The sequence below is a fragment of the Helicoverpa armigera genome, chromosome 10, assembly GCF_030705265.1.
Source record: "Helicoverpa armigera isolate CAAS_96S chromosome 10, ASM3070526v1, whole genome shotgun sequence".
NCBI lineage: Eukaryota > Metazoa > Arthropoda > Insecta > Lepidoptera > Noctuidae > Helicoverpa > Helicoverpa armigera.
The window spans coordinates 1,024,346-1,047,507 of record NC_087129.1 but is presented as its reverse complement, the minus strand read 5'-3'; the positions used below and the strand labels follow the sequence as shown (position 1 = coordinate 1,047,507).

At 34.8% G+C, this 23,162-nt stretch overlaps 1 protein-coding gene across 2 annotated transcripts in view; it reads left to right on the top strand.

Annotated features, from left to right (window-relative positions):
* LOC110375195 (hemicentin-1) overlaps positions 1 to 21,533 on the top strand; it is a 152,133-nt gene extending 130,600 nt beyond the window's left edge. Inside the window, exons 6-17 of one of the 2 annotated variants that reach the window (XM_049840977.2) lie at positions 1,486 to 1,692; positions 4,478 to 4,632; positions 4,933 to 5,077; positions 5,429 to 5,559; positions 6,025 to 6,184; positions 12,461 to 12,612; positions 13,425 to 13,644; positions 14,690 to 14,905; positions 16,561 to 16,701; positions 19,737 to 19,841; positions 20,165 to 20,328; positions 21,208 to 21,533. In XM_049840977.2, the coding sequence (XP_049696934.1) occupies positions 1,486 to 1,692; positions 4,478 to 4,632; positions 4,933 to 5,077; positions 5,429 to 5,559; positions 6,025 to 6,184; positions 12,461 to 12,612; positions 13,425 to 13,644; positions 14,690 to 14,905; positions 16,561 to 16,701; positions 19,737 to 19,841; positions 20,165 to 20,328; positions 21,208 to 21,327 (1,916 nt within the window). In that variant the 3' untranslated portion in view covers positions 21,328 to 21,533. Of the gene's footprint in view, positions 1 to 1,485; positions 1,693 to 4,477; positions 4,633 to 4,932; positions 5,078 to 5,428; positions 5,560 to 6,024; positions 6,185 to 12,460; positions 12,613 to 13,424; positions 13,645 to 14,689; positions 14,906 to 16,560; positions 16,702 to 19,736; positions 19,851 to 20,164; positions 20,329 to 21,207 lie in introns of both variants that reach the window. The other variant, XM_064036728.1, reaches the window with a different exon arrangement.
* The last annotated feature ends 1,629 nt before the right edge of the window (positions 21,534 to 23,162 follow it).

Below are 23,162 nucleotides of genomic sequence, written 5' to 3'. Positions count from 1 at the left end.
TAATTTGGTAAATAGGACAGGAATTATCTTGTTTTTAGTTAGATGGATAAATGAAACTGCGTTGTTGGGTTATGGCGACTGACTTACAGCGTATCTTGAGCTTAAGAACTATTTGAATGATAAAGTCGTCAAATAAGGGTGGTCTGTTTGTTTCGAATCGTTTATTAGTTCAGATCATAAAGAAAGTAATCTAAGAATATCAGATGTAGAATTAGCTTACAACCAAATAATACTGGCCAAATAGAAAACTCTTCGGTCAATTCTCATAATGAGGTTTAATTTAGAAGCATTTGGTAATAAACCTCTTTATACCTTGAAATTTAAAAATAGAATTTTAATGCCCAGGAGGCCTGAAAATTATTAGTCAAGTGGCTACCCACTTATTTCGGTTTCAAGAAATGGTAGGTGTAATGATTTAAGATTCTCTTGAGACGGAAAATCACTTTAAAGATGAGTACCTGTTATTTCCAGCTTTCGGGTTTTCTTTGTTTTAAACAATGGTCAATAGTTCTGCCTAGTTACGTAACACCTTGGTCTGAGTACCTATATGTATACAAATCCTGCTCTGTTAAAGTTAAAGTTTTTTTTTGTTAATTGCCAGGAGGTTGTAAAAGCATAATAATAGACTCTAAACTTCTGTTCTGTCCTTGCTTGAGGAACAAACCGCGATATGTAAACGTTAAGATTAAAAAAAAAATTGTATTTAATTAAGTATAAAAAAGTCAACGAAAGACTGTCTAATATTTCCAAGCCCGAGAAAAATAGATCTTAAAACTTTTGGCCATTAGCAGTTTATAAAAATATTACCACAGTATTAATTCGCAACCCAAACCGTTAAGTAGCCTAATAAAGTATTTAACTGGAAGATTCGCTTAATTTTATAATTGAAACAAATTCGATTATAAATTACTAAAGGGTTCAAACAACCTTAAGATTTGTTAATCAGCAATTTCTCCAATTTGGCCTTTGTTAATATTTGATTTGGTAACACTGAAAATTCTGCTGATTGAAGGATAAAAATAAATATGCCTTCTTTTGGAATATCGATAATTCCGGCATTTGATACCATCTAAATATATTTTTACTTTTTAATGATAGATTAAACGGTAAATGACTGAACTAGTAAAAAGTGGTCACTTAAAAAGTTAAATATTTCTGATTGAGTTATTACGTGTACCTACATAATAAGCTTTTAAAAATGATATAGTCATCTTTAAAATACGTTTTCAATTAAGCTGCCCAACAAGTTTAAGCAATTTGTTCATTTGATGTCACGGCTTATTATAATAGATGATATAGGTATCTAGTCTAAAAAGCTAAACCTATTAGCTAATATTATTTTAGATAAACTATATTTATAATTATAATTACTATAAATAAGGCTTAATTATATTAGATAAGACTTTGTTGTCAAAAGTAGTAATTTAAGATATTATTTCGAGTACTTTTTTCTATTTATTTTATTCACAAGACCTCTTTCTCCAGGTAAACCAATGCCTCGCATTCGCTGGTGGCGCGACGACAAAGTCATAGCGACCGTCGCACCAGTGGACGACGAGTCGCGCATCAGTCTACTAGAGCTGAGGATACCGAAGCTCTCGAGGGACTACTTCGAAGCAGTTTACACTTGCACGGCAGACAATACCGTGCTCGTCCCGCCTTTGAGGGTCAATGTGCAGATACAATTGTATTGTAAGTGTTTGAATATTTTTGGTCGTTTTTTGTGCAGTGAAGTGTAATCCTTTTGGTATGTTGACTTCAATTATGTAGAGAATTTTAGCTCCATTTGAGCATTGAGTAAGCATGGTGAGTGTGCTCAATTCTTTTCTGTGTGAGAAAAGGCATTGTGTCAAGCAGTGGGACGATGAAAACGCTGACGATGATGGTGATGAAAGCTCTATGCAAAGGCAACTTAATACGGGTCTAATTTAACTAAATGTACGTTATTGTATTCGTATGTTAACTTATATAAATATAGTCATTTGTCTGAGTAAACGCGTTTGGACATTATGAACGTTGACAGCACACTACATCATATCGCACGTGATAGTAATGTACTTATGAGGAAAAATATGACCGACTCCAAGAAAAGTAGGACTGATGTGAACTCAGGATTTGTGGTTGTAAGTTATTTTTGTTTTTGGTGGCTTATAAAAGAAGTGGAGAACCAAATAGAAGAAGGAGAATGAAACTTAAGATACGTCCCTTAAGTTTATCTCAAGTTCTGGTTTATGGTAACCGAAATAAGATTTCTTCAACGAAAATTAAGCATGTTTCACTAAAGCTTAAAAATATATCATGTAGCAATACATCTACCGTGAACATAGCAACTGATTAAATTATTCTTTGGAATAAAATAATTCCTGGAAAAAACTGTGCACAGAATACAATTAATTTGCTGCTGATATGAGCCTGACAGTAAGTTTTCTTAGAATACATTTCAAACTGAAATTCGATACCAGAAAATATTTTATACGACCTTTTAGCCTAGTCTGAATAAAAATAAAGTACTCTTTAAGAAAATGTAATGTTGTTGCCGTAATGTTTATTTTACTATCCTACGTAGGACATAACTAGATTCGTATATTCTCAAAACACAGCAACGTTTACGGCGAAAATATTTTTATTTATCTCAAACAAAGTAAACGCCACTATAAAAAGATATAAGGACACTTTATTTAATCAAATCTAGTGCTACCCTTTTCCAGTTGTTACCCAATCTGCCTCGAGCAACAGTTTCAAGGAAAAATAACATTGGACGCCGCAAAATAGTTGGAAAGTTTCATAACATCCGCATTACACGGGGACAAACGTTCATTTTCTGTTATTGCAAGACTGAATCCACGTAAATCCGCGCGATTAACCTATATCAACCGCGCTAGTCTCTCGGATTATCTCGGAATATGACGGTTCGTCGGCAGACAGGATTCTTTTGTCACCGCTCACCCTGAGGGGCCATTAGTTTTTATTTGTGTAGCATTGTCCTGTCGTGACACCATTGCCACGTCGGCGAACAGGAAATTATTCTCCATTATAATAACCCATGATGTCATTCGTTCAGTAATGCACGTTAAGCTCACCTTTTTCCAACAAAGCTTTTAGTGGACGATCTTATTTTTGTTTTTAACACTTTTTCAACTACCCATGCCGTTAATGGACGCCATTAGCGTTTTAGTTTCCTATTGTTCGGAATGTTTCGATTTAATTCCAACGATGGATTTGTGCGACTAATTCTGGATCGAATAAGGTTTTAATTTGACATTTATTATCGTTTTGTTATTTTTTGAGTTGTAAGGTAAATGGAGCAACATGTGTTTAGGAGCTTACTCTTATCCGCATTGATGGATTACCATCGTTTTGAACGGTATATAGGCACAATTTCTCTGTTTGGAGAAAAACGTACGAAGATTAACTCCAATAAAAATAATCCCAGCTTAAAATGCTGCAAACATTGAATTACAGATCAACTTTAATGGATAGTCCATTATCGTGCGTGCGTGTTTTATTTATTGGAGGCTGAAATTTGAATTCGTGAAAAATATTTTCACCTCCACCATTAAAAAAATGACACAAAATAATGGGAATGTATGTCATCAAAGCAATTTAGAGTGCTTTTTTTAAATAATGCTTTTTTCAAATACATTTGGAATTTATTTTTAGCATTTGAAATGGCCAACGTAGCATGTGATTACTACTAGTACCTACATACTTAAATATGGACTTTTCAAAAACAAAACTTTAAATTAAAACTCTGATATTTCGAATGTTGGTTCTGTTTTACGCACTACTGAATTCCCATAAGTTTACTTACTAAATCATACTTCCATTTTACGGACTACAGTTTATTAATAGTATAGTCGGCAACTGGTTCGCCAAGCTGTCATATAACAAAATTTGCCGGCCCATAATGATGATAAGGGTACCGCGTTTGTCACTTTTGTGTCATTTTATTTATGAATAAAATATCTCGTAATGGCCATTTTGATTTTTTCTTCTGTAAAATTATGTTACTCAGGCTTTAGCCTGGGAATAGTAACACCGTTGAATGATGGAGGTTAAGCAGTGATTGTCACGGCATGTGTAAGTGACAATATATGTCTTATGGTGAAAGCACACCCGTCAGAATCAAGCACGCCGCGTCAAAGGAATCGAATTTTACAATACTTGACATGAAATAACATAAAACCTCGCATACTTCATCATCATCATTATCTGCCTTTCTATCGACCCACTGCTGGGCAAAGACCTCGTCTCATACAGAGAAGGATTGAGCGTTAACCACCACGCTTGTTAATTGCGAGTTGGTAATTTCAGACTTTATAGTCCAGGTTTCATTAAGATGCTTTCGTTTACCTTAAAACACTATCAGCCATGAGTGTCTTAGATATAATTAAGAAATAATCCGAATCTGGACGAATCACAAATGCCAATCCGTCGCCGCGACTTACTAAATAATAATAAACACTTACCTCAACAGTGCGACCACTGTTCGTGGAGATCCTAGCTCGGGAGCAGCCACTATCAGTGGGGCAGGCAGCGGAGCTCGCGTGCAGGGCAGTCGGAGCCAGGCCTCCGGCCGTCATCACGTGGTGGATGGACGAACGGCAGATGTCCGTCGCCGCTATACAGAAGGTAAATAATATGAAGTTAAGGAACACTGAATATAGAAAAACTTTAGCGGTTTTAGGAGGCTTTAGGAGACCTTAAAGTTTCACCATGACTCGCTGCCCGCAAACAATCTCAGTCACCGACACGTCAGTAAATATTGAGTTTTAATAAATTAAATTGTGGGTACATAATTTTACAACAAAAAAAAATGAGGATTGAAGGGCTTGCTTTTCAAACCGAATGAAATTACACAATAATAATCTAGAAATTAACTAAATCACTATTCCACCACTACAAACTAATCATTCAATAAATATTATTCAGAATTCAGACGACAAAAACGAGACTATATCGTACCTTCGCTGGACGCCTCGAATGGATCAAGATGGCCGCACGCTCACCTGCAGAGCGGCGCACGTCAAACTAGAACACACGACGATAGAAACTAGTGTCACGCTCAATTTGCACTGTAAGTCACAAGCTGTCAATATTTGAATTTAGAACTGAGATTTCGAACATAGAAGTAAAAATAGAATACCATTTTGTTTTTTATCAATTTTGAATATGGAACTTGAAATGAAACTTGAATGAAAGGAGTTCGATTTTGTTTTATTTCTTTTGAATTTGGAACTGATAATAAAGTTACCAGTATTATAATTATTGCCAGACAATTGAAAATATTTTATTTTTTTTATTGAAGAATTAAATTAAATTTGAAGAATGGTCAAGTTATCTTACGACAGATGTAGTTATATGAATGTGCTTCTTGTGGTGGTAAAATGTGTGAGTGTCAGTTGTATATATATAATTTTTTCAACAGATGTTCCAATAGTGACTCTTCAGTTGGGCTCCAAAATGAACCCGAATGACATAGAAGAGGGTGATGACGTGTACTTTGAATGCATGGTGCGTTCCAACCCTCCAGCTTATAAAGTTGTTTGGGAACATAATGTAAGTAACACCAAACTCCAGTCGGATTAAGAAGTTTGTAGCTGATACTGATATTAACAAATGTTAAATTGTAGTCTATGTGCAATTAAAAATTAACTTATTGAGGTCATTTTAACTCAAGTAGATTTTTCATTAATGAGAGAAGTCTAGTCATAATGATTTTCCTAATGGTGGATTTTCCACTCGGTTTTTTCCACGCGACACATTCCGAGTGGCAAAAATCTGTCACTCGGTTTTAACGTACTCTGTCTGTACCGAGCCATTGTTCCACGTTGTACGGACCGAGCGGTATCGCTTGTGAAAACAGAGCGGAAAATTCGCCAGTGTGAAAGCGCCACGAACGAAGACGTTATCGTATAACAAATTGATATTTTAAAGGGATCTGACTTAAAAAAAAATCAATTTCTGTCTACATGATTTTTAATCACCATTCTTCAATTTACTAACCAAAATAAACCATTGCAGGGCCAAATCATGACGCATAACCAGCGGGCCGGCGTCATAGCAGGCTCAGCGAACCTCGCCTTACAAGGCGTGAACAGAAGTCAAGCGGGGAAGTATGCCTGTACTGCCTCTAATGTAGAGGGTGACGGGAAGTCCCTGCCTGTTAACCTACAAGTTATTTGTGAGTATTATGATAAAGTATATTATTTTTAAGATTGGAATTCACCAGATAACGTGTATGCATTGGTGATGCAGTTTTCCATATAAATATGGTCGAAGACAATAAGTGCGGGTGGGCCAAAGTGAGATAAAGATTAAGTGGCAAAAGATGATGAAATGCCAAGAATCTGTTAAATATATCTATCGCGGATAAGTCTATTAAATAGCCTTTTTTGTCTAGTGCTAGCAAGTGCAAATGATTTGCACAGCAGCCCTAGCCTGAGGTAGTTGAAAATATAAACTTTCATGCATAAGATTGTGTGTAAAGTTGTGAACACGGCAGTATCAAGCGATTTTCGAAAACTCGGACCCCAGGGCTTTTGGCTTGTTAGATGATTAAAACATCAACCCACACAATCAAAAGTATTTCTCAAGTGTATAATTATTTCTCAAGAATATTAGTTCTTTCCAAGTTGGATAACTAAAGTTAGCGAGCAACGAAAAAGCCTTGATGGGCCTTAGATAGCTCCTTGCGAATTCCAAATTTTCTGTTAATAAATTCATGAAAGGAGTCCTCGTAGCCAAATTAATGAAGTATCATAGTTTAGTCAAGTTAAATTATTGAGGAGCTTAAAAGGACTCGCGTACTTAACTCGAGATTTATTTGACTTTGCTTTTACGTTTTGTGTAGGTGTCTATCAGTGAAATATGTTTGAAACTTTAATGGATGATGATACCTATTCTATTAATGTCTTGGTAACAGGGTAATAGTCAATTATCATCACTAAAATATTAAAGAGACTTGATAACAATTTTGCAAAAATAACTTTACTTAATGAAGTTTAAATAATATACATAGTTTCGCACTGAACTTATTATAAACCTTTTAAAACTCAATAAATATTTAAGTTACCTTTTAATTGCAAATGGCTCATGCATACATATTTAATGGCCGAAAGCTGAAGGTCAATCTACCACTGAGCTACAATTTATTGAATACCCACAGACATTTATATCGACAACCAATTCACTTTGTTAATAAATAGTTTAAAACCACATACGGGTTGGAACCACAAACCACGGTTACACGGCCGAGTCACACCATTGATTAAATTTTTCACATTGCTCTAGTGAAAATAGTGGTCCTATTGTGAAATATTTAACAGCTCGACGAGTGATTTTGAGCTTTAGTTTTGTGACCTAAGAGAATATTTTTAGAATCAGTTTTGAATGGTTGAATTCATGCAATATGTTTCTAGTTTCTTACTAGCCGATTTTTTCTATCATTTCTTGTTCTTTTGTTCTAGCCTAAGTTGTTAGTTTTATTAAAAGCTGCCTTAAAGTACTGTGTAAGATGCCTTTTCATATAATAACACGACAGCAATTTTCTAGTAAACATGTCAATAAACACAGCAAAACATGTAAATATTACTCATGAACACGTTACTCATGAAACACGCTTAAAATGATAAATTGCGAATTTAATTTTTAACCCTTCAGCTAACTTTGTACACCCCAATTTCGCAACTCATTGCTCAAAAAGGTTGAGCATCAAAAAATGGCCTTCTATTGTGAACCACCTGTGGCACTGTTTAGCCATCTTTGCCACAAGTGTCAATGGGTACCCTTTACCCGACGCCTTAAGAAAAGCCTACCTGTAGATGCGACAGCCTATGAAAAATATGACCCTCTTCAAACTAGATTGAGCGTAAATATTGAAATATCGTGTGAAATATTGAAATATAACATCCGGTAAATAGGGACGGAAAAATTGGCCCTTTCTAGCAAGCAAGGAAATTGGTATGGATAGATGGGACTTGGATTGACGAGTCATTTGAGTGTTATTAGTGATAACACTATTTTTTACGAATATTATTACAATGCCAGTAATGTGAGGAAAGCTTAGAAACATGTACTTTGAAGTATTGCCATATATCAAGTGAACTGTCGTGGATAAAGATTGCAAGAGAACAGCTGAAGCTCGTGTTAAGTGTCATCGATATGTGACATAAAAAGCTTAAAAAAGTGGACTGAAAGGAGATGTTACCTATTTATAAGCCAGAAATCTCCGCCGAATGATTATGTAAGTTCATACAAACGCTTTCAAAGGACAAAGCCGACGCCTTATAAAGAACAGGAACCTAAGGATACAAAAAAGATTGCTGTAGGCCTTTCTTGTGTGTGCTATAACGTTAAAATGCAAGCAATTCGTGAATCGTCACTCCATCTTTCCATTCTACAATTCTACAATTCTACAATTCTACAATTCTACAAATCTACATATCTGAAACATGTTCTATAATAAATACCATCTATGTAGCTACATACCGTCGCATAGAGGAAGGTTTCCCATTGAATGAAATTGGGTTCACATATAATTATGATTCGGGTTTCCTCATACTCTGTTATGTACTGTGAACGGGAGGGTATGCCACTCGTAATCACGTTTGCCGTTACTTATTAAATTATTATATTACAGTATTTGAGACTTAAGACGTGAGAATATAATAATAGAATTATGATTTAATGTTTCTTGTATCAACATTTCAATTTCTTGGTAAGTAGGTATAGTAAGTAGAATGAAATAATCATTCTGGGAACCAATTTCTTTGTCTAACCTTTTTATAGAAAAAACTCGCTTTACATTAGTCTAGGAAAATAAGCTTAAAAATATTACAAAGATATTATAAAAAAAGTTAATCAACTGACATATTTTCACCAATTCCAGCTCCAAATATATCAATGGCGACTTATTCCCAATCCCCACGTGCAAACACCCTTATCGATCATATTTATGCGTTATTTTTTAATTCACAACAATAAATATGTGTATAAAACATTCTGGCATTCAATGATACGCAGTATATTGGCAACACTGAGCAATATATCAAGGGAAGACCCATTCCATTTATGTTTCTGATATTGACAGTCATGAATTAAGCGCTGATTTTTATTCGTGTTTAAAAGCAATTTTGCAACGTTTTAAACTGCAATAATGGTTTGATTTTTTTTGTGATTCTTTTAGCTTTTTGTAGGATTCTGTTTAGTTAGATAGTTAATTCCGGTTGTGTTTATCTTCTCTCTGCTTCGCTCTGTTTAAATTAGAATAGCTTTTATGTTTAGATATATAATATTAATTATGAAATTGTGACCTTCGGATTTCTTATACTTGTATTTATCTTATCCTTTTCGCAGCGTCAGTAATTTTTTGTTTTGTTTTATCACACAAGTTATTTCTTGAAATCAAAGTTGTTACCTAGCTGAATGCAGAGTTTTTTATGAAACTGCTACATATCTATAGAAAACCGTCTCAAGCGTAATTCACTAAGACTCATTACACTACATTACTGCTCAATTGAACAATGTCTTCCACTATATAATAACCCCTATTCACAATCAATCTTGACACTTAACAAACCTCTTCGTCTACATTTCCATACGAATGTGTGTATCAATCCGTGTAGCTTCGCACACCATTGGCAAAGCAAATTGAATTTGCACCTACCATGTAACGCATAACTTGTAAATTCATTGAATAGCACTGAATTGATTCGATTTTACATGCAAAGCTTTGTAGGCCGTGTTTATACTAGTATCGACTGAAACTAGGCAACTAAATACCCTGCTAATACTAGGAATTGAAACTGTTTTGATATGAAAAAAAATGGTTGTGATATTCGAACGTTGTTGTGTTAAAAAAAAATGTTTTGTGAAAAAAATCATATGCAAATATTTTAAAAGGTATGGAAATATGAATAGTTCTAGTGTAAAATGAAGGACGGCTATTTCAGGTGGGATTAACTACCTATAATTTGATATTAATGTTATATCAAATTACATGATGGAAGCTCTGATAATGGCTATGAGACCAATTCAGGATTCGGTTTGAAAAGCTTCATTGAAAAACCTATCATTTTCCATTTTCACATAGATACGACATGTGACGATATGGGATATTAAAAGTAATCAATTTTATTGACCTTTGAACTACATTATCAGAATTAGAAACTAACTTGTTACTTAGAAGGTCATAATTATTATCAGAACTGACATCAGTTCCTTACGACTATTAATATAGGCAATTATCTATTATTAAAATAATGTTCATGTTCAGTTGATGGCCTGCTTTTAGAAGGAAAGTTCATTAACTGGTCAATTAAAAGGTTATTCAAATCATTCAAATGTTTAATGATTTAATTTTATAGAATTATTTAAAAACGTATCTATCCTACTAATATTATAAACGCGAAAGTTTGTATGTATGGATGTATGTTACTCTTTCACGCAAAAACTACTGAATGGATTTTAATGAAACTTTACAATAATATAGCTTATACATCAGAATAACACATAGGCTACAATTTGTAAACATATTGTTCGAAATACTAAGCCTGCGCAGACGAAGTCGCGGGCACCAGCTAGTTGAAAAATATAGATTTTAAGATTTTTCAACGAGGAACATTAACACACAAACACATTTTAAAATCAATAAAAAATATAGTGTTATTAATGACTTTTTCGTAATAACACCATTATTGTCAAAACAAATACACGAGACTGTCCATTTAAAACAAAAACATAGTAATACTAAAACAGGAAACTGCTGTCCAAAAACAAATTGAAAAGTTTTCGTGCCAAAAATAGGAAAGTTGAATCCATAACGACTTTATTTAAAAAACAAAAATAAAAACGTAACCAGCTTTGGTATGTAGTTTTGAACTCAAACTCTGACTAGCAGATTTCTGCTTAAAAATAAATACGAAACATTTTTTTCTTTTTCGTTTTGTGTCTGTAACAGGATAAAAAGGATTTTCAGATAGCTTTTTTAAGTAATATATCTGAGTTCGATATGGCGTTTGTGATGGGGTACGTAATATGATATCGGTAATGGTAGAGGCGAAAACAAAACCATCTTTCAAGGGCGGCCGAGCAAAAATATGAAAAGTATGTGTTCTGTTGAGTCTTGTAAAGAAAACCTTCAGATACATAATGAAATGAATAATACTCTATTACAACTTTGCCTGATACAAAAGTTACATCTTGCATAAAACTATCCAAAAGTTTATTACGATGCCCTCAAAATTGCTCCTAAATTTATCAAACACAAAAACAACACTTTAATAACCAATCCACTATTTTTTCCCCAAAAAAAACTGTCCAAAAAATTTTCTAGTCCGCAACAAACTCAATTAAACTTTCCACATTTTAGACGATCCATCAAACGTTGGTAGTTGACCAAAAATCAACCGCCAGCCTCCGTGAGTAATGGTTCACAATGAATGATATTTAGTCACCGATAGGCTGTGATCGGATAGGTCACTTCTCCCCTAAAAGGACCCGCAGACGAACAACTTTTAGTCGGCTGATAATATTTTTGGCCTCATGAATTAGTATTAAGATGAGTGTTAGCACGCACATTATAAAGATCAGGTATTTAGCCTGTATACGAGCACAGTAACAGTTAGACTAGTCTCGTCAAGGGGCATTGGGTTGCCCGGATTTCTGGGTTGAGGAGGTCAGATACGCATTCGCTCCACGTAAAATACTTATACTCAGCCGCATCCGGTTAAATTGGATGATGATGAAGAGCAACTTTTTGATTGGACATAACCTAGTTAGATATGATGAAGAGCAACTTTTTGATTGGACATAACCTAGTTAGATATGTTCTTCTTTAAAAAAAAAGTCTGATCATCAGAGCAACTGTTAGTCGACTCTTTAATCTGTAGTGTGCAGGTACACTAAATGTGATGGAGTGCATATATTAGTCATACGCAACTGGTATTCAAATCAAATGATGGAGCGCTATGATGACTGAATTGATGGATAATGTTCAGCAGTGTTCAGATAGGTAGTTCTGTGTCAAAACAATATGTTGGTGTCGAAACTTGTGGTATGGTTGAAATATAAGCCTCAGAGAATAGAGTTCAAAAACTACCATTCGTCAGCAAAACTAATAGTTTTTGTATATGAAAAACTGTCACAGTAAAAAGTTTTCTAGTTTTTAACTATAAAAAAATCGTTTTTACTTGGGTTGATTGAAAAAATCCACAACTGATGAAAGGACTGTGTATTGAAAAAGGTTACAATGTTTGTAGTCTTTTACAATAAATATCACATCCTTTACAAAACCTTTTATCCTATCATCACATTATTACATAATAATAGAACAAACATAAAGTACAAGTTCATTAATCTTCTGATAACCAATAACCAAATCTAAAACGTCTTAACCACCACCTAAACGACCAAGCTAATTTGAACTTTGACAGAAATTAAATAGAGTCCATTCTTTCAGATAAGCCAGTATGTCTAGCTACATCAGTGGCTATAGTTGGTGCTGCGATCAATGAACCAACCAAAGTAACATGCGAAGTGGACGCCTTCCCACCGCCGAAGAACTTCCAGTGGACGCTCAATAATTCCATGGGAACTTCGGAAATTGAGCCCGTGAGTACAAACTTTATTATGGACTTAATGTGCATTGTACTAAACGGAATAATTGATGTAACGTTACTCGAATTTATGTAAACGTTTGAGAGTTACTCAAACGGAATTGTAATGTGACCAACTTGTACAGTCAGTATTGTAAGTTATGGATTATTTTAGCAGCATAAGTTCTACTTAGTTACTTTTTATTTTAAATAGCCTTTTGTTCAGTCCTCTCAAGAGGTATAATACTCGTACGATCTGATTTATATTCAAATGAAGTCTTTTATGTCGACTTTTGTAAGTGGCCGCAAATGTTATAATGGAATTCTAAAATGAAATGCTCTCGACGATTTAAATTAAAAAGTGCATTAAATGTAGTTTTAGCTTCCGAATTTAATAAGCTTAACTTATTATTTACACAGTCAAAAATATCTCTCAAAAAGTTACGTATTTGTAAATTAATCGTCAGTTTCCAGAGTAATTGGTGCAAAACTCAGGATATTGCTAAACGCGATTCCATTTTGTTACTTCCGTTGTTTTGATGTAACAAACATCCCCCTTTTTATAAATACACGTACAGTCCTTGTCATTCTCTTTTATGGACATGCGAACAGGGCTCGTCATGAATAATCCTTTGTTTTATGGAAATATGTTTTGGAAAAAAATTCTACGAGTTTTTTTTTTGTGGGATTACAGAACGGGCTGTAAGTGTTCCTATGAGAGTTGAACAAATTCATGTGTTGCCAACACTTATAATTTCTGCTCGAATGGCAGTTTTATTACATTAGCATTTTTTATTTTTAAAAGAACTTTTTATCGTTGTTCTACAGGATAAATTTATTTTGAATGGAGTGGGGAGGTCGGTGCTGTTTTATACTCCTGCTTCGGAGAAGGACTATGGGTCTCTGGCCTGTAGAGCGACGAACCTTGCTGGTCAGCAAGTGGAACCGTGTAGATACTCTTTACTGCCAGCAGTGAGACCAGACCCGTTGAACAACTGTTCTACTGTCAACCTGACTGATGATTCCGCAGAAATACGATGTGTGGCTGGTAAGTGTCAGTTTATGAATCTATAAATTATTGTTGTTAATCAGTAGGTTACAATCAAAAACGATATAATGGTGTTATTGATCATCAATTTACATAAATATAAACATAATGTTATGCATGGCTGTTATTTCCTAAAAGAAGATGAAATAAAACAAGATTACAATTCAAATAAACATACTAAGTCCATTTACGAAGTCTCGTTACGTTTTTACACACCGCCATAAGATATAATGGAATAGGAAATCAAGTTATTCGAATCACCTCTGGTACAAACTCGAAAGGAATAAAAAATCCAGGTTATCCGTTTCATTTCCAGTTTTATTACATCTTCGTTCCACTTCTTGTTGTATAACTTAGTTACATTATTGAGAGCTCTTGGCTAAATTAAAGTCATCGTGAACGGTACGTTTGAGATCGTTTGCCAATTCTAGTAACTAAAGATATACATTTCATAAGTAGGTACGAGTATATTAAGCTCGTTTCGAACTGTAGCTGTATTATGACATAACTATATTTTTTATATCAACAAAGAGTACATTAAGATTCAGAGGAAACATAGTCACACAAAAGAGAAGCCTGATTCAGCTTGCAAAAATTCAGTTTTTACCTCAAAAAACTCTATGTAGCCAAAAAAGAACTAACCATTTTAGCCTGGGTTGTTACAAACAATGTTTGAAGGTTGTCTGCTGTTATTTAAAGCACGTGAAGTTCAAACAAGCATTTAATTTATTCAGACCTTCAGATCATAAATAGACCGGAATATATTATGACTGGGTACCGATTCCACTGAAAACGTACAATTACTTAAATAATAAACTAGGTCTATTTTTGCTAGATTACATAGTCATCACCTGCCTAGCTAGACTATTCTCAACCATAGGGGGGTTGACCCAGTTACCTGGGCAACAAGATACCTTTTGAAAAGACTGATTGTCAGACTTTCTGGTGACTGCCGAATCGATAGTTTAAAGGAGCTTTGTCTTAACCACGAGCTCTTCCACGGGATTAGATAGTTAAAATCTTAAAAAATATACATTTCTTCTAGGTTATGACGGTGGTCTCCAAACATCGTATTTCGTGGAAGTATGGGAGTCTAAGAATTTAGTAGCGAATGTGTCCACTGCGCTACCTGCGTGGATACTCCGAGGTTTGGGCTCAGGCAAGAGTCTGAAGCTGGTGTTCTACGCGTCGAATGCCAGAGGAAGGTCAGAGACTGTCGTCATGAGGATCAATACTCTGACGCGGCTTGCTTTACATACAGGTAAGAAGTAGTAGTAGGAATATTACCAACAATTTATTCACCATCGAGATTAGAATACTCTCAAAACATTTTTGTCCAGAATGATGTCTAGGCCCTACCAGCTTAAGGCCCAGACTCCACCAAAGCAAAACAGAGCGGGGATTTTAAGTACTCTACTCAATACTCAAATATCACTTATGGTATCTGGTATTAATTTATCCTTAAGTAATCTGGGTCCAAAAGTTTCTCTCAGAGAGAAATTCAAAGAAATAAATATTCTGACTGTTGCCTCTCAATACATTTTTGAAAATTTAATGTACGTTCATAAAAACATATCAGACTTTGTTCAAATGTCTGATGTTCATAGCATAAATACTAGGAATAAACATAATCTTGCTGTACATGCTACTCGCCTCCACAGAGTAAGCAACTCGTTCATGGGTCAATGTATACGCTTTTACAATAAACTTCCCAAAGCGGTTCGTGATTTGCCTATCAAGAAATTTAAAAATCATATAAAATCCAAACTTTTGAAAAAAGGATATTACAAAATATCTGATTATTTAAATGATAAAAAAGCTTGGGAATGAGCTGCTCGCTTAGTGAGTGATATCTTTTCAAATGCCTGTGTATTGTTACTTTTGACATTTAAATATATATTATCATCAGATAACATTTTATTAATGACATTGTTTATTGACATTTATATATTATGATTGTATTTTTTTTATTATTATTATTGTGAATGTGAGTATCGTGTATGCGAGCAACATTATATATTCTTATAACATAAATACTGTCTGGCGGGTTTGAGTATTTTTGAATGGCCTACGCAAATGTTCTGCAGATCTGGTATCGTCGTGTGACAGGTCGTTGAGCTCCCTAAGATATGGTTTGAGCTACACGACGACTGATGCATGCGTGCCGTCTGTTGGGACTGGTCAGCTCCAGCCTGATGTGGCTCTTTCCTCAAAAGGCCATTCCAGACTGCGTACATGGTGACACTCACACATGATATTACTTGATTTATAACATGTTTGGACTTTAAAAGAGACTATGACCCTTGAGTTTGTTTCGGCGTTTCTTCTCAGGGATCAGTCAGTTAGGAAATGCCGACCTCAGCATTCTTAAAATGACGTGTAAAAGTGATGTAATGTCCAACTTGCAAAATAAACGATTTCATTTCATTTCATTTCATTTCATTATCTCTATGCGCAGAAATTCTTTTGGTTCTTTAAAAACTTCTCCACTCCGTCCATTCCCCTTTTGGTGGAGTTTAGCCCTTAGCTCAAAATTATCTCAAATCTTTTCGTACTTTGTTAACTGCCATCTCTCTTTTCTACTTAGTGATTATCTGAATAATGGCAATCGTAGATATTCAGCCAAGTTTTCGTATTGAATACCAAATTAGGTTTCGACCTAGGTTTTTGGCAAATCTTATTTGCCGTCAAATTGGATTGACAACTAGAGTTAATTGCTAGTAGATTTATTCAAAACTTTGATCTCATGAAATATACACAGGTACCTAGTTGATTTTCAATGATTTTTGTTTACGTAGGTAATTTTTTGATAAATACATCTTTTCCCCTGAGAGAAATTATATTCATTATCTATCTTTACTCTTTTCAAAGTTAATAATGTTTTTAGAAAGTCTGATAATATATTTTTGTTAACAGAAGCGAACTCCGGCAAAGCCGTAAGCGTAGACGCTAGCTGGGCGCTAGGAGTAATTGCTGGTATTGCTGGCACACTCGTCGCCATAGTGGTTATTGCTCTTCTGGCGAGGAGAAGACACCATCCACCTATGCAGTATGAAGGTAAATAAAATAATAGTGTTGGGCTTAAGTTCATCGATAAATTGTATTACAAAAAAGTACAATACTTAACATTTACAAAATATAAAAAAATATATAAATAAGACATACATATCTAAGCAATTAAAAAAAAAGATATATAGACCGTTCTGACAATTCCAATTTTGAAATTCCGCAATATCATATTGTCTACTTCAAATCTACTCCGAGTACTTTTCCATAATACATTGCCGACACGAGTACGTAACTGCAATTTAACCAGCGAAAATCATGGAAAGGGAGAAACATTGAAAGCTTTATGCTCTGTAACTCAAACAGTCGAAATTGGAATGCAGGGAAGCATAAAAAATATATCACGTAAAGTATGATTACTCAAATTGACAAAAGGTCGATGAATCATTTATGTGTACATGATCGTAGCGTGTCCAATTTTGATAGATGCTATGAATCTACCAAATAACAGTATTTAACTTACCCGTGGCGTGTGCAATGCCTATAACTTAAAATATAAACGACACAAGTTTGAATTTTACGGCGAAATTGTCGCCAGATAGTGGCAAAGTAATTTTCTCCAGTCATTCTCACGTAACGTCACTATAATTTAACACATAACACCTAAAATTATAACATTTTAAATCTGAACAACAAAATTATTAAAAGGAACATTTTATTATTTTATGTTGGCAATACTGGTTTATTCGATAGTGACGTGCGTAATGCCTTTTTATTATCGATGTTTCGAATAGGTAATTATTTTGGGGGTAATATAAAAGCAATATAGAGGTTCGTACCTTCGACCACAAATAAATCGAAATTGCTTCGCTGGGCAGGTTTACTGGCGAATAGCGGTGGAATCTGTCGCGTGACTGGAATTTTTGAACGCCTCGGACGGCCCGGCTGTGGGCTTGACTGCATTTGAAATGTGATTTATGTCCTTTTGCATTTGGAATGAAATTGCAGATGTTCCGCCTGTCGATGGCGACGGGATGTCTTTATTAAGTTTCTATGTTATTAAATAAATTGCTTTTAAGACGTTTGACTGCTTTGCGTTAAAGAACTTTTCAATGCTATCGATGCCCTCAGATTTATAGCACTGATATTGTGTCACAGATTTTTAGATACGAAGCTGATTGAGTTATCTAAGATAACAAAAGTTTTAAAATTAGATTAATGGAATTTCAAAGTTTGTAGAAAATAGTCAAAAAGAAAACATAAATTGATTTAAACTATTTTGTCTTCAGCTATCTTTTAGATCGGATTATAGTCATACACTGTTAATAATTTTCACAACATAGAGACCAACCCTAACAGCTTTATAACGAAAAATCAATAAATCCCGTATCTCCTATAACCCGAAAATTGAAACGCCGACGTCTACTTTAGAGCACAAACTCAGCATATTCCCTATACAAACACGCCTAGAATGGCAACCTTGACTATGCCAACAGTACCACGTGTTATGCGAACAAATATTCTAACCGCTCCGTCAACAAACGAACACTGACGAACAGACATAGCTGGGTTAAAGGTGGTATTACACTTGTCAAACATCTTCGTCCAATGTTCTCTTGATCAGTTCATCACTTCACGCAATGGACTGGTAACACCGAAATTTGACAAAGAATTAATGACACATCAACCAAAGAAATTGCAAACAGTACATCATGAACCAATCCAATGACAAAATGCTTAACGAAAGTTAAAAAATTTTGGATCAAAATTGAAGATTGGAAGTGTAATCCTACCTTGAGCTAAGATGGTTAGAATGACATAAAACCACTTCATTCGCAGTAATATTATTAATGGAGACAAACAGAAGGAAGGTTGACGGTAAATAACATTGACGTGATGTGTAACGTAATTTCATAACGTGAATCCCAGTGTGTTGGTGTTGTTTCAAAGGTTTATTTAGCTGGTTGTAAACTGTTTTCGTATAGCTTTGAAAATACAATCGATATTGGTTGTAAATCTTCTATTCGGTTATAGTGTTTTTAACAAATATATTTTATCGATGAAAAAGTTTTATTGTAACCAGTGTGTGCCAGACAAACATCACTTGTAATGGATCCATTTTTCACTAAATCGACAAAAAATCGTTCCATTTACAGAAATAATCGTAAATTCACAAATCGATACTCAATGCACAAGTAAATTAGCATTCGATTCCGCAACCTACTCTTATAATAATCAAATTGATTTATTATTTCCCTTGCGTTTGGCCATTAAGATTTAGTACAAAAACCTGCTATTGTTGGAATTCGCGGGCATGAAAAGTTATGTTCCAAAAACTTTGTAAGCAACAAACGTTTTCACAGAAATAATAGCCTTTTAGAAATATGGTGCAATAAAAACATTTACCTATATCGAGAAAAACATTGGTTGTGCCAGCCTAGTACCAGGTGGATTTAGGACCTGAGTTGTAAATGTCGTGTCAGACAATCGTATCGTTATATCGACACTGGGATCATCGATATCGATTAAACTTTTGTTGTTCTCTGCACTACGTACCTACCTATATTCATCCTTCAATCACTCCTTATTTCGGCGAGTAACACACTTAATAGGACGTCAAGGCACATTAACGAATAAAATTAACGCGACATTTTGAAGCGGCACGGGACGATGTAGAAAGGTACAAGTAGGAATTGAATTTATACCGTCACTACGGCTGTCAATTTACCTGATAAAGCTATATTAAGGAAGTCCGAAATAACTTACTATATCTGGATCGATAGACCGACGGCCAATGCAATATGTGTACGTCAAACGATGAAGGCCACGGCTTTAAATTGATGGGTTTGTAATCTATCCTATGCCCATCAAATTGCACCTTTATTGGCCTACAATCTATTTTGCCACTGAAACCATCAACAACGTAACAACTAAAATCTTTCTACAACAAAATTCTAAACAACATTAAAGCGTGATGGATGTGTATTGTACACGTCAAATTCAATATTTTTAAACCAATTTTACGTTCATAGTTCACCTTTGGACGTGCGATGTATACTCTATAATTTATTTTACTTTATTTTTAGCTCCTATGCAGACGGTGAAGGCGTACAAAGGCGCGATACAAAGCACCAACCATTCTCCGGTACAGCCTGACGATAAAAATCCTGATGTGGTACCTCTGGGTAAAGGTAATATAGGTAGATCGATTTTTATTTATCACAAAATGTTTTGTTCGCTTTATTGGTTCGGTGCAAGTCTTTCGTTTACGCCTTGCATGTTAGCTTCTAAACAGAAACTTATGACTTGAACGTGTTTGTTTATTTTTATCGATGTTTTCTCTGAGTAAGAACAGCCCTAGTAAACAAGTCAGGGTAAAGAAAAGTTTTTAATGTAATTTTTAAGTTTAGATTGATCGCCCACATCAACCATAGAAGTAATTTCTTTTCTTGGAATGTTACTTGCATATCAAAAGTTTTGCAATTTGGATTGATCAATCATTGTTATCAATCAGATTTTAACAATGGTCGTGACTTGGAGCGACCTCCTGAGCCCCCGCCTTACGGGGCCGTCATATCTCCTCCTGTGGGGTCCTCGCGAAGCTCTAACAGTCTTCATCATCATGACATGAGGCCTGTCACACCGCACACACCAATAACTCCTGCTTCGGATGCCCATGTAAGTTCGAAATATAATAAAAGTGCGTTTGGTCACATTCAAATCTCATTGAAAGTCGATTCAATTCAGTATTGTAGAATGTCAAAATACGCGATTGCTTAATTTGGACAGAGACGTTGTGAAAGTTAATTTGGACCAATAAATAGCTTTGTCTCCTGAAATATATTTCAGCAAAATACTGTCATAACAGAACACAAAATTGACTAAAGCTCTGCATTATCGCTTGATACAGACAATTTGCATTTCGGAATGTGTTTTGAAATAAATATAAACGTTCGCACGCTACTAATGATATTCCTGATACAATTTGGAATGTGCTCGAATCGAACGCTGTGTGATTAAGCTAGCCAAATCCGATCACAGACACTCTGCCAGTCTGTGTTAATTAATGTTTAATTTTAGGACAATTCCAATACCGAAACTGCCGTTTGTGACCTTTCACGGAAACAAAGTAATTTTATTTTAATTGAAATCAAAAAGTTAAAGCTATTTTTGTTCGTACTTATTAATTACAAGACTGCTTGTGGGACTTCAGACCCTAATTAGTGGAAAGTTATTTTTAACGAGGACTCGGCCGAATTATAATTTTTATCGTTAATCCGGTTAAGTTCGTGAAGTATAAATGATTACTGTGTCAGCGAATTAGTGGTTTGAATTTTTAATTGAGGAATCTTTGTTCGTTCGTATTTTGTTTTTTGTGAAACATGTATACTGGCACGCTTATCGGTATAAATAATTTCTGTGGCGTGATGGCACGACGGTCGCTTATGCCATTTCACCTTGTCTCTGCCACTCATATAGACATGTCTCTGACTACTTTACGAAAATGTCTTTATTTTCTTCCTACGTTCTTACTAATGTTAGTCCTTTCAACCCTAGAGTATCGGAACCTTGGCAGAAGACCGCAGAAGTGTGACAAGCGGTACATTTTCTAGACGGAGAGAAGTGGTGACAACTAGAACCCCGTTGTTAGCAAATGCCAGGGAAAGTTGCGTCTAGTGTAAACTACTATTTAGTAAGAATTTACGCTGAAGGGAACATGTTACTATTTTATTTTCTAGAATATTTTTTTACTATTTAGGATTAGGTCTGTGATACGGCTTAACGTATATTTCGGGTGCGGTGGATTGATTTTTTTTTCTATTTTTGTGAAATGTGTAAAAATATTTTCGAGTTTTTAATTAAAGGATTGGGTTTTAATATTTTACTGGGCATAATATTTTTCATCAGATGCTGTTTTTTTTATAACAGATTGCTTTGTTTTAGGTTACTTTTCGATTGAAATGTTTGTTGAAATACTTCATTAGTGCTTCAATTCTGCAATGTTACTAATTATTTAATTGCATTTATTTTAAAGAAATAACGATCGATATTTTTGTATATATACATCGAAGTAAATTGTGAAAGACTGTTATTTAAAACGTGTTCCCTTCAGCGCAAAACGAATGTAAATTAGTTAAAATATTTGTTTTATAGTCAATAAATATTCACTTTCAAAAAGAGATATATCTACCTAAGTAAATATTAAGTGTAATTAATGTTCTGAAAACTGGCACTATTCTATCATAGACTTACTGATGATCTGATGGTATACATACGTATATATAAATTATATAATTCGAGATATATTTTATTTCTTCCACAGAAATTATAAATATAAACGTTAAAATAAGTTTTGATATTAGAATTAAACATAACATTTATTACCTTACGCCGTCAGTGTAGAAGCATATTACTGTCTCTTTCTACTCTTTTATTTGTCGAAAATCTAGCTATATTAAAAATACTAAAACTGCTTAAACACCGTCTGCCGTCAATCAAATAAATACCTAAAGTCAATAGTCATAGAGAACAAAATTCTAAAATGTGATGACTAGTGATGAGATAATACCTAATACCCACAATGTTAGGCAGATGTGCCAACTGTATTAAAATCGAAGCGGCGCAAGCAAGCCCATCCACATTAATTTATTGGGCACTGCTCCAAAAACTATACATAATTTTCACAAAAGATCAGTTTGCATCAAATTGTCCTTATATTAGACCAGTGTTTCCCAAAGTGGGCGATAACGCCCCCTTGTGGGCGCTGCAGGTCTCAAGGGGGGCGGTAAGAGACCCAGAAAGAAAATAGGGGCGTTGTGTTGAGGCCTGGGGGGTGATATAGAAAAAATAAAAATCATGTCAATGTCAATTGGTCGCTCCGTTTCGTAATTAAAGTAGATACAAACAAACAAATAAAAAGACAACAGACACACTTTCGAATTTTGATAGTTATTAGTACTCGTAGATATCTATCATGTTTTAACAAGTTTTTGTTAAATAACCCGAATTGTGAATTCCTGTATCAGTCGGCTGGTTCAAGTTGTACGACCAGGATGGCACGGGCAGAGAGGGGTGCCAGTCCGGCTGTCACCCCTCTCTTTCTCGTTTATTTATGTTTTTTCCCGGTTTACTTAAATTAATTCCTCAAAGTTATAAAGAAAAAAACAGTTTTTTCAACATTTCTGGTTTATTCTGCGCCCTTTGAGTCAGTCAAGAAATTTTGCGCTCGCTGCACTCGCGCCTTTCACTTAACAGTGACTATTTTCTAATTTCTTTAGGTATCATTGCGTCCCAAAAATCAAAAAATTTGCGCTCGCGGCTTCTTCTCTTTGCAGTGTTTTTTTTTCCACACTTGTTGAGGTACTTTTGTGCCCCAAAACTAAACAATTTGCGCGGTTTTTTTTAAACTTGTTTTGGTACTTTACTCTTCCAAAACTTTACTTTACTTTACCAAAATTTCGCGCTCGCTGCGCTCGCGCTTCAAAAGCTTACAGTGATCTGTCTCCGGTTTC